Consider the following 22748-nt stretch of genomic DNA (forward strand, 5'->3'; position numbering starts at 1 on the left):
AGCAGGGAATGTTTCTGTGTTGGCTGGTGTGCACACCAGGCCATGTGCTGAGCAAGTGGTACCCATTCAACATAAAACTGAAGCAGGCATTCTCGTCCCCACTTTACAGTGGGTAAACCATCGCATGAGGAGTCACAAGTGCCAAGGCTTAGGTTTAAACTCCTATTGTCCTGCTCTGAAGTCTATGTTCCTACCCACTATACTGCCTTCCAACATTAATTTTCAAACACTGTGAGAGAAATAGATTAATTTCAAAGGGGAATAGTCATTGCGGGGAAGGAAGAGTATGGTGGAGCTGGAGCTTTGAGCAGTGTTTTTCCTACTTTACCATATGGTGTCTGGAACCCTGATCTGGTACTGATCCAGAACCCTGGGAACAGAGACACAAAGAGGAATTGGAGAGGTCCAGATATGCATGCTGAAAACTAACTCTATTGGACTGAAGGAACCAGAGTGGCCACTGGAGCAGGAGCAAATGTAGGCCCCTGGTCTCCTTTCTGAAGCAGGTACTAGTCTGCTTTGCAGAGCTTCTAGGTAAGGTGAGCAAAGCCATTCTTTTCTCTTGCACTAATCAGTCAGAGACCACCTGACAGCTAAAGTTACCTACAGCCACTGCTGCCTCATCAAAATTACCGCTACATGTACAGAAAGAACACATTAGATAGTCTAATATGCAACCTTATGTGTGGGAAGTTGAGGCGGGGCCAGAAAACTGGAGGAAAGGTTCAGTCAAGCCTAACAAAAGCTCAGCAGGTAACCAGCCCTGATGAGAAGAGATTAGAGCACTGTCTGCCATCAGCTCCATCTAAGTGACTTAGAGCTTCTGGTTGGGCTCCTTGCCACAGTGAAGCATTAGACCATGGCCCTTTTCTCCCGTCTAGATCTGCAGGAAGGCCTCCGAACACTCTCCGTATTACAGTGGATTCCAGTTTATGTAATTTTAGGTGAGTAGACCTCAAGGACCAGGGAACAGATCCAGAAAGAGGCCAGGCAACCCCGAATGAGGTTCCAGCAGCTGTTTGGATCCCTCCACCCCTCCAGGGTTGGACTGGAGGCCTGGGGCCAGGAGTGAGGTTATAGCTGCTCTGCTGTAAATATTACCAGAGTTCTCCTCTACAAATTATCTTTTTTAAAAAACATGTTTAAGAATGGGCCAAACTATGGTAACATGGGGGTATAGTCTCAGAGGGGGTGAGCTGCAGTTACACAATAGGGTCAGCTTGCAGAAAGGCGGAGCAAGGAAAAGTGAGTGGGATAATCACTTAACAGCACATTTACTCTCTATGAAGTAATCACATATGGGTTGAAATTTTAAGAACAGGGTATGATCATTTTGACCTCTGGTAAAATCTGTGTACTTCGGAACTTTGAGCCGGACATGGCATCATTTGGCTTTGTCTTTACTCCAAGCACATGGGACTGTTGCCAAAAGCCACATTCTCTTAAAAAGCAACTTCCTCTCATTGACTACAGTTAGGTAAAGAAAAGCCATATATATTTAGAATTTAATTTTATTCCAGAATTTTGGACGTTATAATGATACCATTTAAGTTTGAACTGGTACTGAAGAAGCTCTCCTCATTTCAAATGGTTTGAACGTCACATTTATTTGCCTCTGTGTTTTGAGGGCAGTTTGATTTTTTTTTAACAAAATTACTGAGCTTGTGCAATAGTAGCAAGGGCATTACCTGAGTGTCTTGTATGATGGTGCTTTAGCCAGGGTGGACTTAGTTTAAATTATAAACTAAAGATTGAAGTACAAAGAAGTATAAAGTTCATGCTGCCTCTTCCTGAGATAACTTTCATCCTCCCTAACCACATAGCATAATAATACCATAATAATGCATAATAATGCCACCAATTCATGGGACTTTAAATGAATTCTGTGGGTTAATGTACCAGACTCACTAGTGTCCATTTTCATCCTTACTCTCTAATGTTCTTGGTCCGATTGAAACAGTTCAGTATCTAAAGATACTGCAATGTTAATTAATACCTATGAAAAAAGCCATTACGTGTATGCTGGTCACATGATCAGTGTGGTACCAGTGTATTTGTTACTGTTGTTGTTTTTGTTGTCTTGTTTCTGGTTTTTAAATAAACTATCATGCCCTTCAAGCCAAAAAAAAAAGGCCAAAGTGGTGATTCCTTGATAGGCTTGTGTTACTAGAATGATCTAAGGTGATTTCTCTATTATAAGAATGTTTATAAAAATTTTCAGTAAATTCTGAGAGTTGTTTGAGTAACATTGGAATTTTCAGGAAAAGCTTGCTCTTGTTCAGCAGACTCAATGATCAGCGTTGAGCTTAATGGGCTATTGGGCTTCTGAATCAAGCCAGAAGCCATAGCTTTCCTGGGAAGTCAACTAGAGAGGCAAGCTTAGAAACTGGGTGGGAAGAAATGGTGTCATGTTGAGTGACGAGATGTGTAGGACCTAGGCAGTACCACAGTTAGGGCAGAGGTTCTCAACCAGAGGCTTGTTGACTAAGAGTTAAGGGGCTAGCTTGGGGACTTCCAGTTTGCTAGGAAGAAATGGGGCTTTCTTGTCATTCCTCTCTAGTTGTGGCATAGCTGTTCCTTCGATATGATGAACATAGGTGACAAACTTTGGATGTTGATGACAGCACCGAAGGTTTTGTCAGTAGCAGACATGGCAGAGATTTGCATTTCATTCGAGGCATTGTTTATTAAAGGCACCTCAAAAATCTGCCTAAGCTGAAGGTGACTTAAAAATCCCAGTAGTTACTAGAACCACTGTTAAGCTGTTTTTTTAAGGAATTGAGCGAGAAACATGTATGCTACTGTATTGTGTGAGGGATGTGATAGCTGTGTTTTAATATAGTGGCTGCCTTTGTATGGCGAGTACTGGATCGATGCACTTTAAAATGTTATTCAAATGGGGGTTTGTACACTTTAGCAGACTGTCAGAGGGGATCCACAGCCCCCAGAAGATGCAAGCTTCCTGTGCCTCATTAAAAACAGATCATGCCAAGCTCATCAGCTATCCAACTTTAGCTGTGTCGAGATAAAGTAATGAAACCTGCTGAGATTTTTCTCGGCAGATTAAAGCTCTTACTGACCAAGCCTGACTTCAGTTCCCAGAGCCCACGGTTGAAGGCAATAAGTGAATCCTTCAGGTTGTCCTCTGAGCTCTACACACAGCACATGACACATGAGGCCATTCACCCAGCACACATCACGTACATACACTAATAATAATAATAATAATAATAATAATAATAATAATAATAATAATAATAGATAAATATCTTTTTAAAGAAAAGGAAGTCAAAACTGGGCAGGCGTAGTAGTTAACACCTGCAATCCCATTACTCAGGAGGCCTAGATAGGAGTGTTGTGAGTTCAGGGCCAACCTGGGCTGCACAGTGACAATTGAATTCCAGGCCAACCTGATCTATAAAGTGAGACCCTTTCTCAGCAATAAAGGAAGGAAGGAAAGAAGGGAGGGAGGGAAGCAGGCAAGCAGGCAGACAGACACTAGCTGTGACTCAATATAAAGTACCAGCTGGAAAGAACCCAGATATCCTTCAATAGATGAATGGATACAAAAATTGTGGTATATTTACACAATGGAGTACTACTCAGCTATTAGAAACAATGACTTTATGAAATTCTTAAGAAAATGGATGCATCTAGAGAATATCATCCTGAGTGAAGTAACCCAGTCACAAAAGAACAGACATAATATGCAGTCACTGATAATTGGATACTAGCCCCAGAAAGCTGTGAATACCCCAGAAACAACTCACAGACTATATGAAGCTAAAAAAAGAAAGAAAGAAAGAAAGAAAGAAAGAAAGAAAGAAAGAAAGAAAGAAAGAGAAAATAAAGGCCAAAAAGTATAAGCCTCAGTCCTTCTTAGAAAAAAAAAAAAAAAACAATAAGTGTATAGCACCCTCTCAGAGTGGGGTACACCTGGACCTCAAATCATTAATAATCCAAGAGCTAAAACTGTGGCAATTTTTGGTAGTTAAAAATCATTGTTTAATCTTTATACATTGTTTAATCTCTATAGTCAAGAAAACGTTGACTATTTCCATGTTATGTTTTGTTTTACATATACTTTATGATCATTGTAAATAGTAAAAATTCAATGCATACTATCAAACCTTTAAAAAATCAAGTACTGACAAAAATATATTCATATAGTTTTATACTAAAGTGCTTTTAATAATCTGTACATGTATCTCTGTTTTTTTAAAAATAAAGTTGCAAGGGAAAAAAAGTACCAGCTTCAACCCCAGCACCATTAAACAAGGAGAGAAGTATAAATGTGTACTTTCAGGCAGATCTCCTTGGTATGGCTTGAACACACATGCTCATGCTGTTCTGGCTACTCTGGCAGCTATTTTCAGTATAAGTTTTACTTTGCTCCCAGAAAATAATTCGACTTTCCTTTTCTTTATCCATTTTTCCCTTTCAAAGGACAGACACTGATTTCCAGCAGGACTAAGCTAGAGGGTATATCAGGTGACGCCTTATGTAAGATATCCAGAAAGCAAGGGGCATCCTCCTCCTCCTTACTAAAGCTCGCTGGCTCCCTATGAGCTACCCTGGAAAAGTTGGAGGACTGGAATGGGAATGTTAGGGACACATGATGGCACCATTGTGTCACCAGTGAAAACTCATAAAAATAAAGGGGGGTTTTGTCTGCTTTGTTAAAGCTTTTCTTTTATTATTATAAATAGAGAGAAAAAAAATCCTTGTTTTAAACACCAGTTCAGTTTCATTAACCACTGTGTTATACATTGTATTCTATAGTGTTATAAGCCATGTCCAAAATTTTTCATCATCCTAAACTGAAACTCTGTACCCATCAAACCCTAAGTTCCTCTCTGCCTGCTGCCCAGCTCCAGAAACTACCATTCTAATTTCTGTCCATATGAGTTTTTCCTATTTTATTACTAACTCATTTATTTACTTGCTTATTTATTTATTTAATAAAGCGATACAGGTTTATTCATTTGGTATCATGTGTCAAAAGTTCCTTCCTTTTAAAAATCAAATATCACTTTTATGCTTGCACTAAATGTTGTATACTCATTTATCCATTAATGAGCATGTCTCCCTCTTGGCTGTTAGGAGTAATGCTGTTTTAAGAATGAATGCTTAACAACCACTTTGAATCCCTGCTTTCTAATCTTCAGGATATACAAAGAGAAAGGGATTCTATGGGCTATATGACAATCCTATTTTGTAATGTTTTGAAGACCTGCCAACCCGATTTGCACAGTGGCTGCACAATTTTACATTTCTCACAACGGTGCACAAGGGTTCAGATTTTGATGCCTCATCACTAATATTCTTAGCTTCTGGGATTTCTTTTATCATTTTAATGAGTGTGAAATGAAACCTCATTATGGTTTTGATTTGCATTTTCCTAATGACTAATGATACTGAGCATGTCTTCCTGTGTTTCTTGGCCCTCTGTCTTGACTTGTTTTAGACTGATTATCATTCCATTTGTATAACATTCTGTTTCTGTTCTTTAATGATTATGCTAAGAAAATTCAAGAATCCTGGGTCTTACAGATTACCAAAACAGTAGTCTAATAGAGTGTAATGGCAGAGGTGTCAAATATATTCAATTCTGTTTATCAAATGCGTCAAACACAAATTCTGTTATAGAAAGAATATTCATTATAAGACCTGGAGCTGTCTTTGTTGACTATAACAATGAAGTAGTTATAGGCTCTTTGCTATCAACTAACGGAAACAAACTATTCAACCAGTATATGCATTTCATATGCTAGGGCTAGGAAAAGAGACCACTCACTATACTGTATTGTGGACTGTAGTAAGTGAAAGAGCCATGAAAAAGGAATATTAAAGTGCCAAGTCAAGAAAATCTTACAGCAGGTTGAGGAGGCTGGGAGGGGAGACTAGTATGGTGTGTTCAGGTCATGAGTCCAGAAGAACATCAGAGTGAGATTACAGTTCACTATGTAACTTTAGCCAAGCTTCAGAATTCTATAAGGCTTATACCCTTAGCAGTGTTCATGGGAAATGTTCTGCATGGAAATAATCTCCCTCCCTCCTCTTTCTCTCTTTCCTTTATTCCTTCTGTCCTGCTCTGTGCCTCCTCGGTGATTTTCTCTGAATGATATCAGAATCATAGCCAATATTGACTGCTGCTGGATTATGCAGAGGAAATAGGGAAAGCAGGGGGCATGGGAGCCAAGAGACAGAAGGTTAAGTACAATGGAGGGAGGAAGAAAGAGTGAAAAGATGAGTTAGGAAAGATGGTAGCTTCCTTTCAGAGGCTTCCTTTCTCTGTGTCCCTTCTGGGCTTGGCATTGCCATTTCTCCAAGCTATGGAAAATAGTTCTGGCCCTCTAGATCTCCACCTTCTTTAATATATTCTGTTGCATGCTTCCAAAAGTCTTTTTCGCCAGTCTTGAGGATTAAACCCAAGCTCATGATCACACTGAACTTGATTCCCAGTGTGAGCTTTAAAAAAATAACACTGATATCCCTTTGATGCTCAAAAATAATGGTTTCCCATGGCTAGCTTGATGATGTACAAGTTTAGTAACCTGGGCATCCTTGACAGTTTCTACTCTCTGCATCAGCTCATATCCCCTTATATAGCTTTTATTTCAAGCAATCTACTCATGGGATATGAGAGAATGGCCCTTCACTTCTACTCTGCCTAGTTCCTTGACTGGATGATGAATGTTCTTCCTAGACTGTCCCTTTCCTTAGGGAAATTACTTGACCCATATCCTCTCTGTAATGCTTTCTAGACTGTGCCACTTCTGAAGGCCTAGGGCACTTTTCAAGAATATACTGGATAGCATCTTGTATATCGTAGAAAACTCACAACATTCAATTATTTAGTTACAGAAGTTAAATTAACTTTCAAACAAGGAGCCTAGAAATTCTTTTCCACTCTGGCTTTCTGGGGAGCAGTGAAGATAAAAAGTATGGCATCCAAATGAATACATTTCAAAAAGTTGTGATGCATCTAGACATAGCAGTTCAAGTCTATAATCCCAGCATTTGGATAGTTGCTGAATTATGAGTTTTAGTCTAGCCTGGGCTTCATTGTGAGTTCCAGTCAGGGCTGTATAACAAGGGCCTCCAAAGATATTATTATAAAAAATAAATTATTAAAGTATGTAGTGTGTAACTAGAACCTATTACCCCTTAGTCATTAAATTCTTACATTCAGGGACATTACTGCAGACCCCAGTTTTACCCTTCTACCTAATAAGCTCCATGAGAATTAAAGCCAATTCTGTTTTGTTTTGTTTTTATAGACGCTAACGTGGCATTAAATATATCTTCTTCCTAGACTTCATCTTCCTTGAGAGAAACCATTAACTCCATGTCCTCTCCTCCTTTAGTCATCCTTTTAATGTGGGTGCTTGCCTTCCTCTGATTTTCTGTTACTACGAATAAAAGAGGGCATAGTCTTGGATGTCAGATCCATTCTGTCACTTGCTTGCCACAAAAACCTGTGCGTGAAAGTGCCATTTTCTATGTGACCTTCAGCAAGTCAGGCAAGTCCCATCCACCATAGAAACACAGACCAACAAGATGAGAAAATACTCAATCCATGTTAATTTTTTTCCTTTTTATTATAGAAACTAACATCATTTGGAGCTCCACTGTCCCATCTGCCTTTATTTTCTGTTGCTATAGCAAAATACCACAGTCTGAGCAGCTCGTGCATAATAGTATTGTGTCTGGGGTGCTGGAGACTGGGACTCCCAGTATCAAGGTGCCAGCCTCAGCAAAGGGCTGTCTTGTGATATTCTCAGGTGGAAATCAGAAGAGTGAGAGAGTACGCAAGAAAGAGAGGAGCAAGAGAAATCAGAACTCATCTTTATCATGAGCCCACCCCAGAAATAACACTGTTACTCTAGCTTAAAGGACCCATCCCTTAAACATTTGCATCGATCTAGTTTACAACACATGAACTTTTTCTGGCATAACTTCAAATCACAATACCACATCTCACAACTATGTCAGCCTTGCTGTTTGGTCCATAGAGGCATGACAAGTGCTTCAAACATGGGCAACAAAGACATTGATTTCATTGCAACTTTAAGAAGAATGGTAATGGGGTTTTAGAAAACTGAGCATATTTGATGCATCCCTGCAGTCCCAGACAAGATATCCTACACGATGCCTTTGCATTCCTACAGCCAATTAGCTGCACTGGGCTGAAACTTCACAATCTCCATGGCATCTTTTCCTCCTTTTTTTTTTTCTTTTGTGTTTTATTTTGAGACAGGAGCTCATTTTAAAGCCCAGCTTCCCAAGTGCTGGGATAACACACATGTATCATCATACTTGATTTCCATGGCAGCTTTCAAATTGGCTGGAGAAGCCATAGCATTGTTAGACTTTCCATTCCTAGTCATATGACTCATGGAACCCCTTCACTCAATTCCCTGCCTTTAGTTTCTCCTGTTCCCACAGGCACCTGATATGACGTATGCCCTCTAGCATTAGGGTTCATCTCTGAAGCTTTCTTCCCAAAGCCAACTTATTCTATGGCTCCTTCATGTACTCAAGCAGGTTAGAATGTTACTCGAAGACCTTAGACTGTTTCTAGAACCTTCCTCGAGCTCACCCTTGCTCTGTTCCTCTGACAACTAGAGTTCATTTTGGGAGGTTATGTTCCACATAAGGCCAAGAGGTTCTGGAAGGAAGGAACTTTGCTTTCTGTGTCTCTGTCTATTGATGAGTTAACACAGAGAAGTGCTTAAAATAGCTCTTGTCACATAAAAAGTGTCAGACACTTGCTAGAGACCCAACAAATGTAATCTCTTTTTTTTTTTCCGGTCTTGGCATGAAGATTTGTATTTTCTCTGAGCCTTCATTTCTTCATCTGTAAAGTAAGGATAATAAGTTATTAATTTATTATTATAAAAAGGTAAGTTATTACCTCCCAAAGTAGTGAGAAAATCAAATGAGATAATGCCAAGCTGAAGTCAACCAGCACAGTTTCATAACTACCGTCCAGCACTCACCATCCCAGGTCACTCTTACTTCCACTTCCATGTTTAGTCACTTTACCTTTCTCTTCCTGTCCTCAACAATCTCCTCCTGGCTTTTAGCACAGAGATTTCCTAAGAGGTAGGCTCAGTCAATGCTCGTTCCATTATTTTACTGACGTCTACTCTGACAAGTAGTATTTATCATTGATTTAGTTCCAATAAATAATCTGAAGAAGCACAGACATTTCTTTCGGAAAATCTAACTACATTCTCGGATTTCTGAAAGCACTGAACCAACTGCCAACACCCTGACTTTGGCCATTGCCCTGGAGCATAATGTTTCCTCCTAGAAGGGTTTTCATCTAATACTGTAAACAGCTGGCCACTGTAGCCTGACATGCCAAGAGGCCCACAGAGCACTTTTTCTTGTTGAGAATGAGGTCACTGGTGTTTTCTCATCCTGTTAACTTTCACCTGCCACTTGGAGAATTTGGAAATCCACTTGATATTGTACAGCTCTATGTAGCAACAGTTTATCATGAGCCATCACCCCATGCTTGGCAATGTGCTAATCACTGTCTATTGAGGAGACAGACAGATGTGGTACTAGTTGCACAAGGGAACATAAATAAAACAATAATAAACAGGGGCGCGATGTTATGTTTTCAGTGTGTAGAGAAAGAAGCTTTTAATTCTTCCCGTGGAATTACCAGAGAGCATGAAGGAAGTATCTTAAGGTAAACCTTGAAGGATGAAGGAATTTGGTAGACAGAAAGTTGGGGAGAAGGTAATCAAAATAAGAGGGCAGAATGGCCGAATGTATCTAAATGTGCTCAAGTGGTCAAGCACCTGATTCCTCCACTTCAGGTTTCTTGTTCTCTCTACCGCTGTGTATACCATCTGTGAGAGTTAGCATAATGCTTTTGTTAAATGAACAATTTCTGTAGTTTAAATAGCTTGTGTGAACTGAAATCTTTATAACACTACCACAAAGTCATTTTTTTTAGTCTTTATATGTTTAAAAAAATCCCATCCATATGGGACTACACTTTGAGAAACATTGACAAACAGCATAGGAAGTTATGAGGAAGGGTACTGTGAGACAAACCTAGGGAATACTTGGGTCTACTCAGAACAGAGCTGAACAAATTCGTCGAGACCTGATTTACTCAACAACGGGGAAGTATTGATGGGTTTTGGAAAAGGAAATGTACATTTCAAAGATGCTGAGGAGAAGCTTCAGAAATGACTAGAAGGGGAACATCAGCTGAAGACACACAAAAGGCCACAGTGGAGACTGGAAGAAACCCACACCTAGAGCATATCAGGGGCAACAGAGATGGAGGGATGGGAATGGATGCGAGAAACTCATTTATTTAGGGAAGAGAGACATGTCAAAGGTGGCCTCAAATTATTGAACATATGACATTTATCCTGAAGTCTGAAAAGTGATTAGGAGCTAGCCAGGCAAACAGCTGAGGAACCAGCTTGTCAGGCAAAGAAGGCAGAATGCACAAAAACCCTGAGCCCAATATCAGAGTGAGCTGAAGGGCCTAAAACAGAGCACAATAAATAATCCAGAGATTGGATCACAAAGGACCCTTTAGACCAAACTTAGGAGGCTTGGCTTCTTTCATAATGGTCACTTTCCTAACACACATGTGAACTTGCCTCTGTCTCAGGCTCTGTATCCCCAGTACTGCAATTATAGGCATGCCCAAGCCATTTATTCTCATAACTTTTTTCTGTATTTATAGCAAAGAGCTAATAAGTTCATAAAGCCACGGCATGTCTTTTTGACTCATGTTCCTGTTATGTGCTGCACAGCAGCAGAACCAGATTTAAATGCGATGTACTGGCTGCACCCAGATCCCAGTGAAAGTAGGGTGTTGGTTTCAAAGACACTGATATTCACATAGAGAGATAATGATGGCTTTGACCAGGTGATAACCTGAAAGTGGGGAGTAGACTCATTTGAATGATATTAGAACTGGTAGGAATCAGTTCTACTGATTCAAAGAAAGTCATAATTCTAATCCAAGGACAGTTGTATTATAGTCTCAAAAATTTCTAAAGATAATATTTTTTAAGTAAAACAAAGGGGATCGAGGAGGGCTCTGTGAAAAAAGCACTTGCTGCACAGGCATGTGGATTGAAGTTTGGATCCCCAGAATCCATATAAAAGCCAGGCAGGTGTGTCAACTGCCTGTAATCCCAGCACTGGGGAAGCAGAAACAGGAAATCCTAGAGTACACTGGCAAGCTAGACTAGACATCACTTTCAGAGAGAAAGCCTATAGCCTATTAAGAAAGACAACTGACATCAACTTTCATATGCACCCAGATACATGTGCAACCCAGTGGGGGAGAAGCATTTACCTCGACACAAACTAAGAATAGACAGGAACATTGTCAATCTAAAGAAGAATAATATGTACAGAATACACCACAGTTAACATCACTATACTTGGTGAAGAAAGACAAAATACAATCTCCAAGAATGGGAAAAGCATCTTCAGTACTTGTATTAATACACTAAAAACTCTAGTTAGTGTAACAAGATACTAAAAGGTTTGCAGATATGATGGTTATCCAGAGGAAATCTTAAGAAATGTATCACCTATTCGTGCACTTGCATATTTTTGTTTGTTTTTTAGGTACTCAGCAGACTAAAGTAGGATGATTTCTAGGTCAGATCAAGTCTGGAATGACTACACAATGAGGTCTTATCATGGGGGTGGGGACGGGGGACTTACAGACCAAAACAGAAAGAAAGACAGGGGTGGGGGGAAGGAAAGAAGAAATGAGGGGTCAAAATAAGAAGCAACTTAAAATAGAAATTTAAAATTCAACACTATTAAATACTTACAAATCCAACAAAAAAGTTTATGTTGATAAGCACCTACCTAAAAAAAATAAAGAATTCAAATAAGAAGGAACCTAAGTTTATACTTGAAAGGAACTGGAAGCAGAACCATACAGGCCCACTGATGTCAGCACAAAGGAGTAACAGGGATGGGCCATAGAGAAAGGAAATGAAAATATCAACCAAAGTGAAAGTTCAGCTCTTGAAGATAAAAATAAAATTAACAAATGGTTAGCCAATGAACCAATAAAAAGAGAATATTACATGCAACAAAAAACAAATGAGGAAGAGACTTTAAAACTACCACCAGAGAAAGAGATCTCAAGGGATCACTATGAAAAGTCTCATACAAACAAGAAAATTGTATAACTTAAATGAAGAACCACAGGGCAATGACAATGTCACTGAATTCTAACCAACACACAAAGAAGAGTTCATCTCAGCATGTCTTTTTTTTTCTTTTTGGTTTTTTAAGACAGGGTTTCTCTTTGTATCACTGGCTGTCCAGGAGTTCACGCTGAAGACCTGGCTGGCCTTGAACTTGCAGAGATCCAATGCCTCTGCATCCCAAGTGCTGGGACTAAAGGTGTGCGCCACAAAATAAGAGGAGAAGCTGCCCAGTTTGTTTTACAATGTCAGCATCACTCTGAGAGCAGACTCAGGCAAGACTACTTACAAATAGAAAGGCATGTCCATAATAAACATGGGAGCAACCAAAGCCAAGAGCACATCAAAACTATTCACAATGATCAAGTAAAATGCATCCCTTGGATGTGAATACGTGCAACTTCAACATGTGAGAATGAGTAAATGCTAATCACATTAACACAAAGAAGAATAAATGTCACATGGTTGGCTCAATAACTATAGAAACCAGACTTTGACAAAATTCAATACTCATTCACGGTCAATTTTCTCACCAAATTGGATGTAAAAGAAATGTATCTTAGCATTGTGAAGGCCACATATAAAAAGCCCACAGTTAGGTCATACTTGATGAACAATGAGATAACTCTTTTCCAACTTTTATCATTTCTATTCAATGGAGAACTAGAAATCTTAGCTAGGGTAACTTGGAAAGAAAAAGTAATTGATTAAAAAAAAAAAACTAAACTGAAAAAAGAGTGGAATTGTCTGTTAATAAATGACCTTGATCTAATCTAGACAGTGCTCTACAGTTTCCAACAAAACACGGTTGGAAATGAGAGATAATGTGAAGCCTTCCAGGAGGTGGCTATACCATTACAGTAGCCCAGGACCTGCTTTCCTATCTCCCTAAAAGCAGAGAGATTGTTAACCCAGAACCCACTGACTGGGTTGGCCACCCGGCACTCCTACTTCTTCTGTGGCTTACCTGCTCCTGGACTCTTCGCAAGATGTCTGGATGCTGCAGGACAGACACTGCTGTCTCACACCATTTTTGCATGGTAGCAACATCTGTTTGAACACGAATTTCTTCCTGTGAAGGCTGTGCAAGTTAGGGCCTACAGATCTTGATTTAGTTGTGGTGAGGGACTGCCAGTGATCATGCCCACCAGAGGCTACCAAACGTTTCATATCAAAAGAAATGTGTTTGATAGCACCACAGTTTAACAAAGTGGGAAGACTGGAAAAGTTAGCCTCTATCTGTTCTGCACAGCTTATGTTGTGTTATGTGTTAAAATGGGCTGAAAGGCAGCTGCCCTAACTTCAAATTCTACTAGGGATGAGGGGAACAGAATTCTGAGTTTAGGAAAGCTTTGTTTGTTTGTTTGTTTATTGTTTTGAGTCAGGGTCTCTCTATATAGCCCTGGTTGTGCTGGAACTCACTATGTAGAGTAAGCTGGCCTCAAACTCACTGAGATCCTATAGCTGCCCCCCAAGTGCTGGAATTAAAGATGTGTGCCACCATTCCTAGCTAGAATGTCTACTAAAAATAAAGAGAAAAAATTATGAAGGTAAGAAATTTCACAGAACAGTGATGTTTTTTAAAATACTGTAAACGGAATATACAAAGGCAAAAATGTCTGGCAAGTTAAACTTCAGTTTTTTAAAAAAGCTTTTATACTATGAAATAAATACCTTGTTAATAGGAAAGTACTGCTGAAAAGAAAACTTATAAAACCATCCATAGACAAAGTACTTGTGTGTAAAATATTTTAGAATGCCTCTCACTGGAATGCAAAAGATCTTGGAACCATGTGCTAATGTAAATGGGTATGTCTCTTTCTCACACACACAGTAAGTTTTTACTCTCTCACTTTCACTCTCTTGCTCTCCCTCTTGAGATAGTCTCATGTAGCCCAGGATGACTTCAACTTCATGATGCATCCAAAGATGTCCTTGAATTCCTGATCTTCCTGCTTCTACCTCCCAGTTGCTAAGATCACCAGTGAGCACCACCCCAGCAGCTCTGCTACATGTTTAAATACCAAATTTATGGTCAGAAGATAGTGGCAACATATAGACATGGTCTGCTAGAGTCTACGAGAAGAATGGAGACTGGACAAAGCTAAAGAATAGCTATCAGAAGAGGTGGGTGAGGGTCTTGGTTATCTTTAGCATAAACAGCAATAGAAATAGGAAAATTCACAAAGCAGTAGAGGATGTTTATATCAGAGGAATGCACAGGATCTGGGGAGCTCAGCACTCCCTGTGAGAAGAATCGTCAACAGTAGGCTGTTATGGGAGTCAGAATGGTATAGAAAATCTGCACCTCATGGACATTTCAAAGAGCTGGAGAAAAGCTGTGCCCAAGGCAGTGATGGCTAAAGAAACACACACACACACACACACATACACAACAAAAACAAAAAAGAAAACAAAACAAAAACCTTTCCTCTTCATAATGGGTGCTCAATGGTGGACTAAGTAGCTTCCAGACACCATCCCAAATTCACCCCTGCTGTATTGGTGTCTCTTTTTTGTTTGTTTTTTAGAGAAAGGGTTTTAGTGTGGAGCTCTGGTTATCTCTCTGTAGACGAGACTGGCCTCAAACTCAGACATTTGCCTGCCTCCATCTCCCAAGTGCTGGGATTGAAGCCATGATGCCTAACCTGTGTTGATGCCTTGACAACATAAGGGCTTCTGTGAGGTCCACTCTGGAGATACCTAGAGCAAGTATCCTAAGACTACATGCTGATTTCAAGTGGAACACGTTACTGAGGATGTAGCTCAGGGCTAGAGCACTTGTCTGTCATGAACAAGTCCTGGATTCCATCCTAGGAGAAATAAATAAGTAAATAAATAAATCTTCACTGCCTTAAGACATAACATGTTTGCATTTTGTAGTCTGGCCATGTCTATTTGCTAAGAAAATCAGACTTTGCCCATTATAAATGTTTTAAAATCCTTTGAAGGGGACTAAAACATAGTGAAGCAGTTTCTAATGTACATTTTCTTCTCATCATCAAACAGCTGGACACTGCAGGTAGGCCTCTACCACAAGCATGTATGGGTTTATCTGCTCAACAAAGCAAGAAAAATAAACCTTTCATAAGTAACTTTCTGAACTGCCCGAGTGAGAATAATCCACCACCAGGCCAATGTGCCAATGTTCCTTTTGCCAAGCAGCCCTACCTTTTGACCCCAGCTGAAGGCCTACTCTGAGAAACTCATGGTTCTGCAGCCTTCTTGAACAAGATCTCAGACTTCAGGAGGACCCAGATCCAAGGAACCAGAACAAGAGTCAGGCAATGGCCAAGGGAAGAAGGTCCCCATATCAGCCTTGCCATCCCTCTTAGTGTAGAGGCATTGGTGAGGTGAGATTGTGAGAAATGTATCAAACCTTAAAAGTAACCAGAGGCCTTATGTGGGTTGTGTCTCCTCAGGAGCTCTTTCCATCTTGGGTATACCCTATGTCCTGATATTCAGTAACTTATGGCTCTTGTCTGTGCTCTTATTAGCCTGGATTGCCTATGATTGGAACACCCATAACCAAGGTAAGAGACAGGAGCTGAATCATAGCCCCATCTGTGCTAAGGGTGTAGTCATAGAAAGGCAGAAGAGGGAGGTGGATAAAAGGGTGAGGAGACGAGGAGAACAAAGGTCTCTGACTGGCTGCCCATGGAGATCTGTGCTCAGGTACCTCCAGCCTCAACCTGTCTCCCATTTATCTTGCTTGTTTGTTTGGGAATTGGACTCGGGACATCTGAAATGCACAAAGGAGGATGTTTCTGTAGTTTGAGGAGCATCGGCCAACTTCTTTACCTCTAGGAGAGGTAGAGGGACTGGTGATGGCCTACTTGCCCTTCTCTTTTGTCTGTGCACAGATGGTAGGCGTTCAGCTTGGGTACGAAACTGGACCCTCTGGAAGTATTTCCAAAGCTACTTCCCAGTAAAGGTAACTATCTTTCCTCTGGGTGCCCATCTTTCTTCTGGATACCCTTGCTCCTTAGAGCTTGAATTTCCATTTCCTACTGAGATCTATGTTTCAAGGGTTCTCCTGCCCAGCAGTGAAGGTGAAGGCCTAGCAGTATAATGTAGAACAGAAACCCAAAATAAATGTGCCAGTGGGGAGACAGATGAACAATACCATTTCCACGGTGGCAAATCCAGTCCAGCATCTCTTACCACCATAATCCCTGGGAATCTCTGTGACAATAACAGTCATGTGAGCAAGGACATGACTATCAGCTGGGCTCTGAGTTTTCACATCCTTTCTTCCTTCTACCTAATCAGTCTTCCTCAATCTTTCTCTAACAGTTGGTGAAGACCCATGACCTTTCTCCCAAGCACAACTACATCATTCTCAGCCACCCCCATGGCATTCTCAGTTATGGTGCCTTCGTCAACTTTGCTACTGAAGCCACTGGATTTTCCAGGGTTTTCCCTTCTATCACTCCTTATTTAGCAACCTTGGAAGGGATCTTCTGGATCCCATTTGTGCGAGACTATGTGATGTCCATGGGTGAGTACAATAAATCATCCTGTTTTGAAATTCAACTGACTATACCCACCCCAATAATTCCTAGCAGTCATTCTGTGAAAGAAGACTTGATTTATTTTTTTAAAGAGTTCATTCAGTATCTGGAGTATGTGCCCAAATATCAGATTCTGCACAAAGTGTGAGAAGCAATTCAGTTGGGCAGCAAGGAACGTTACAGGTATTCATGAGTTTCTAGGATCCCTTACAGAGGGCAATCAGAAGACTAAGTGTAGATAGAAATGGAAAGCAGAGAGCAAAAGCCACAAATTAAACATGAGTGCAGGGGAAAGCATGCCAGAGTCTTCTCTGGGATGCCAATTGACTTCTTCCAGCTCTGTGTGTGTGTGTGTGTGTGTGTGTGTGTGTGAGAGAGAGAGAGAGAGAGAGAGAGAGAGAGAGAGAGTAAGAGAGAGAGCTCTCATTTCAAAGCATCTTAAAGACATTGTAAAGTCTCTCATGCCAGTTAGTACATACAACTTGGTCTATGTCCTGCACCTCCGGGGAACCCCTTCATCCTTGTTTAAGATGCCTAATGATAAAGGAGAGTCATCCATCAGAATTCAGAACAATTTTCTAGTGCCAGGCTCCAAACAAGGGCATTGTGACAGATTCCCTTCTCTGTGGATGAATATTCATCTTTCTGGACTTCAGAAAACAACTAAAGAAAAACTAAAAGGTAAGATGAATTTATCTTGAGAGAAATCTCAGAGCATGTTTCAGCTCCCCTCTTAGGTTGATATGACCATGTTGCAAGGGTTTCTTTGATAGACCTCAGGCGAAAATTCTACCACCCCTGTACAGAACAGAAGATAATGTTAAGGCAAAAAAAAATAATGGGATTCCAAAGAGATGAGTGTCTGTGGCCTTCCTTGAACCACAGGATCTAATCCACATTCTGTTGTTCATCTATATTTCAATGAGACTTAGTTAGCCTGCTCACCTAAAATCCTACTCAATGGATTCTTTTGGCAGCTTGATCTTAGGGAGGATGTGCACTATCACTGGCTAGCATGATAATCCCCAGAGGAGATACCTCTGAAGAGTTTCCAGAGTGCTCAGTCTAGACAGAGAGAAAGATAACTCTACGGCCTGTGGATAGAAATGGAAAGGATCAACTTAAAGCCTGTTCATCCAGAGTATAGGAGACTATGGATGGAATCAGGCAGAGAAAATCACTACAGCCCTGTCTCTGGACCCTTGGAGCCCTACCAAGGCAGGCAAGCAACTGTCACTAAGGTTACCTTTTCAGGTTAACCCAAGACACAAAACCAACTGCAGAAAATGGTAACTGCCTCCAACACAAAGAGCCCAGAAGAAGTCTACTCCCACACTCAGACCAAGTTAATCCTATCCACTGCTTGACTCTTTGGTTTCACAGGTATGTGTCCAGTGAGTGAGTTGGCTCTGAAGCACAAGCTGACCCAGAAAGGCTCAGGAAATGCTGTCATCATTGTGCCAGGTGGAGCTTCTGAATCCCTCTTGTGCCGCCCAGGAGTCTCCATGATCTACCTCAAAAAGCGCAGAGGTTTTGTGAAGCTAGCACTGAAGACAGGGTGGGTCCCTAGGTTCAGGGACTCTCTTGTCAGGGTGCCTTGGGCCCTCCCTCTGTAGCTCTAGCCACAATGGTACCCTCTCTGGGAAACCTAATAGATACCCCATCTTTACTCTGGTTACTCCCGTTTATCCTTCATATTATGCCTGGGGTGGGTGTTGGGACCTCTAGACATTTTGGTGGGTACTTTTAGATCTTGAAGCTAGAGAAAGAAAAGCAGAAGGTCCATGCGTCTGGAATTTCGATCAAGAGTGCTGTTTTTGCATTTATTCATTCACTGAGAGTCCCTGAGACCCCCCTCCCCCAAGAGTGATGAAGGCACTGGTTGGGTGCTCAGGAAATAGGCGCTCAGAGAATGTCCCTAGATAGTGTTTTCAGCAGCCGTCAAATACCTACTGGGTGTCAGGCTTAGCACAGGCCAGCGGAATACAGAAATAAATGGTACCTGGTGCTTGTAGACTCACAGTGTAAGATAGGTGACAAATCCATGCGCATATCATAACAAAACATATGGAGAATCCAGGTACATACCACTTCAACTACCATCCTTACAGTCTAAATACCCAGCATCTCTCTACTGGTTCATTACAATACTTGGAACTTTGCTTCTGTCTCTGCTTCCCTCACCTCCAAGATTCTATTCCCAGAATTGTAGTTTCTACAGAAGATTCTAGTTTCTAGTTGTAGCTAGAATGATCCTGGTAACCATGAGTCAAGTTCTATCGTGTCACAAAATGTTCCAATGATCCCCACGCCACCCAGAACAAAGGATCTTGAAGAACCTGATCTTTGCCACCTCCCTGACTTCACTCCTCACTAGTCTCCCCAGCCTTCTCACTCACTTCAAGTAAACATCTTGAGTGTGTAGAGTTTTTTATTCTTTGTATTGGCTGATATATCCACATGGCCTAAAGCAGTGCCAGGACATAAAAAAGAACCCAATACGAATTTATTGTATAAATGAAGTATGATAATGGAGAAAGATGTAGCAGAGAGTGACAGCTGAACTGTGGTAAAGTTAAAATATGAGAATATGAGTAGGAGTTGCCAATCAGACCAAATGGGGGGAAAAAGGCATGTGCCTGTAATCCCCCCTACTCTAGAGTCTGAAGAAAGAAGACTCAAGTTCAAAACCAGCCTAGACAAGTTGGCAAGATCCAGTCTCCAGCTAAAAATGTGTAAAGATCTGGAGTTCATCTTAGTAATAAGAGCTTATCCAGCATGTGTAAGGCTCTTGAATCCCCAACACCTCAAAAATGATACAGTAAACAAACAAATGTGAAAACTTGAGCATTCAATGAGAAATATGATATATCCAGACCAGACCAGACCAAATCCTAGGGATTCAAAGAGAACGTCAGGATTTTTACTTTCGATTGGCCGGACAGGTAAGAAAACGACTTTAAGGCAGAACCTGGAGGTGGGAAAGAAGGACAGGAGGAAAATCTAGCTGAGGGATAACAAACCTACAGTGGGGAATCTGGGTGATCAAAGATTTCTTTAAGGGGATGTGGTTAGAACAGAAAGGTAAAATGGAATTTGCCACATAAAGAGGGAGGAGTCAAAGGGAACAGAATAGAGAGGCAGAGATGGGAGAGGACTTGGCACACTTTGTATGGTTAAGTAGTGGGGAAACTGGCCACGCAGGGAGGGCTAGAACACTGAATTCATGCTAAGCAGTGAGGGCTGCAGTGAGAAGCTCTGGGAGGGCTTTAGAGAAAGATGTGGCAAGTATGCATGCCCAATTTGGGAAGATCACGCTGGATGCTGAATGAAGATGCTAGGTCTCCCGGGCTATCTTCCTTCTTCCTATCATGGGCAGCAGCCACACTGAAGTTTCATTGGAGGAATGAAACATGAGGTTGGGGATGTCTGGGTGCTTGAAATCTTGTTGTATTGTTGGGTGGTTGGGACATTTCCCACAACAGAGAGAGAGTTCCTAGGGGAGATTTTGACTTAATGAAAGCTTATATTGTTGTCCTTGTCTTTGCAGATCATATCTTGTCCCTTCTTATACCTTTGGTGAGAACGAGTCTTTCAACCAAGAGACCTTTCCTGAAGGCACATGGCTAAGGTTCTTCCAAAAAAACTTCCAGAAAATTGGCAAAAGAATCCTAGGCATAAATTTCTGTACTTTTCATGGCAGGGGCCTCACTAAGGGATCCTGGGGCTTTTTGCCTTTCAACCATCCCATTATCACTGTTGGTGAGCTTTCTACTTTTTCTAAGGCCACTCAAGTTCTTGGTCCCCCATTCCAAGCCATTCATCAATCCCCAGGCAACCTGGCTCACAACCAGGGTGCACTAAGGGAATTGTGATAGGTATGGCTGAAAGCAGGACGGTAGGACAACCAAACAGATGACATGGGCCATTCATTGATGGAACAGAGCTCACCAGGTATTGTAGGAGCATCAATATTTAAATACATTCATTCAGCTCATTTCTGTGCTTGCTTTTGTTCTCTGGAGCATTGATGAGACTTAAGCAAGCACAAAATGAGAGCCAGGACATGGCTGGAGTGAGGGGAAAAGAATGAAGGGAGAGGAACAAACCCAAATAGTGATAGAATGCACCCTCCTACTGTGGTGTGGGCAGAGTTGTTGGGATAGGGACTCTGACACTTGTCTCTGCTCCTTCTCCGTAGTTGGAGAACCCTTGCCAGTCCCCAAGATCCTTGATCCCGACAAGGAGACAGTGGCAAAATACTTTGAACTTTACATCAGTGCCCTACGAAAGCTGTTTGACCAACACAAAGCTGATTACGACTTCTCCAGGACCCAGGAGTTGACAATTTTATGAGTCAAAGTCTCTGTAACTGAAGATCAAAACACAAGAGATCCAAGTGAAGCCTCATAGAAGGAAGAATTTGAGGAGAGACAGATTTTAAAGATGTGAAGAGATACCAACAAAGCCGGAAATGCTCACTGAATTGGCAGTCCAGCAGCTGAATCCCCACCCAAGTAGCCAGATTTGAGTAAAAGGGAGGCAAGAAAGGACTGGTTGTCACATGTTGCTGTTTTATGACAATAAACCAAGTCACTCTCATCAAATTCCCAATGAAAGTAATGAGAAGACAAGACATTCTGTGCCCCTTCCCCACAAACCTTAGTGACATCGTATTTAGGTTTCACCTTAGCAGCTTTACTTAGCACAGGGCTGGTTTGAATGCTCCAGGCAAGGCCCTTCCTTTATGACTTAAGGACTAGGTAAAATGGGGATCCTAAACTGTGGCTTCCTAATTCAAACAGGCAAGACTCCATCAGTTATGCTAACATTTCAGATGACAGTGCTGTCACATTGTTTAACCCACAAAAATAAAACCCTGTGGAATAAACTTCTGTGCAATTCTTTCCTAGTTACCCCATGGTTCTTCTAATAACACAACCTATTCCTTCTCTTCAGCCCTCCTTTATGTGTCTCCATAGAAAGGCTGAGGGGATGGAAGCACAGCTGCTTCACAGTGGAGCAGAAATCCAGAAACTGACCCAGATATCCACAGAGCAGCTGCCTCTGATCCCACAAACACCACCTTGGGCCAGAATGGAGGAGGTGAAAACAATATTCAACAGCGACATATCAAATTAATGTCAAATTCATACTATGGGCCACTCAACATGTAGTTATATTCACAACCTTTAGCCTAGTGTTAACACTGGCTCAGTGATACTGTACTCAGTCACCCTTAGCTAAAGTCCTTAGAAGTTAAGTAATTTGTCCAAAGCCAAACAATTTTGTATACAATGAGCATTCAAACCCATATCTCACTAATTCCACACCAAAGTTCTCGCCAACACACACACACACACACACACACACACACACACACACACACACACACACATTACAATGCAGTAATTAAAAGAAAACTATAAATTGGTGATAGGCTTTGTAACATGAACACTGTGAGGCAGGAAGATCATGAGTTTAAGGCAAATGTGAATTAATGAGGGGACTCTGATTCAAAGAAAAAGCAATAAAAATAGGCAAAGATATGAATGGATATTTATCCCCCCTCAAAAAAGTTACACAAATGAGAAAGTGCTCAACATCATATATCACTAAGAAATGCAAACCAATGTCACCATGAAAGCATTTCATATCTAGAATGATAAAAAACAACATATTAACTAATTTTAGAGATGTATGGATATCAGAATTCATATCGACTGTTGCTTATAGAAATAGAAAATGGTGAAACTACTTTGGCAAAATACTGACACTCTTCAAAATGTGAAGCATAGAAATGCCAGATATGCTGGGTAGTTTTACTTCAGCTTGACTCAAGCTAGAGTCATTGTTGAAGAGAAAATGTCCCCACCAAACTGGCCTATGAGCAAGTCTGTGCTGCACTTTCTTGAGTGATGGTTAAAGTGGGAGGATCCAGCTAACAGTGAGTATTGATATCCCTGGGCTGGTGGCACTGGGTGCTATAAGAAAGCAAGATAAGCAAGCC

The 22748-nt window shown here is 41.0% G+C and overlaps 1 protein-coding gene across 1 annotated transcript; it reads left to right on the plus strand.

The window, feature by feature from the left end:
* Positions 1 to 859: 859 nt before the first annotated feature.
* On the plus strand, positions 860 to 21094 carry DGAT2L6 (diacylglycerol O-acyltransferase 2 like 6; the record flags this gene model as incomplete). The annotated part of the gene is made up of 7 exons (XM_080910081.1): positions 860 to 944; positions 15647 to 15757; positions 16088 to 16158; positions 16521 to 16725; positions 18122 to 18296; positions 20289 to 20500; positions 20940 to 21094. 7 exons carry the CDS (start codon positions 860 to 862, stop codon positions 21092 to 21094), a joined length of 1014 nt encoding a protein of 337 aa, XP_080766207.1.
* Positions 21095 to 22748: the final 1654 nt, after the last annotated feature.

This window comes from Micromys minutus, assembly GCF_963924665.1.
Source record: "Micromys minutus genome assembly, chromosome: X".
Classification (NCBI taxonomy): Eukaryota; Metazoa; Chordata; class Mammalia; order Rodentia; family Muridae; genus Micromys; species Micromys minutus.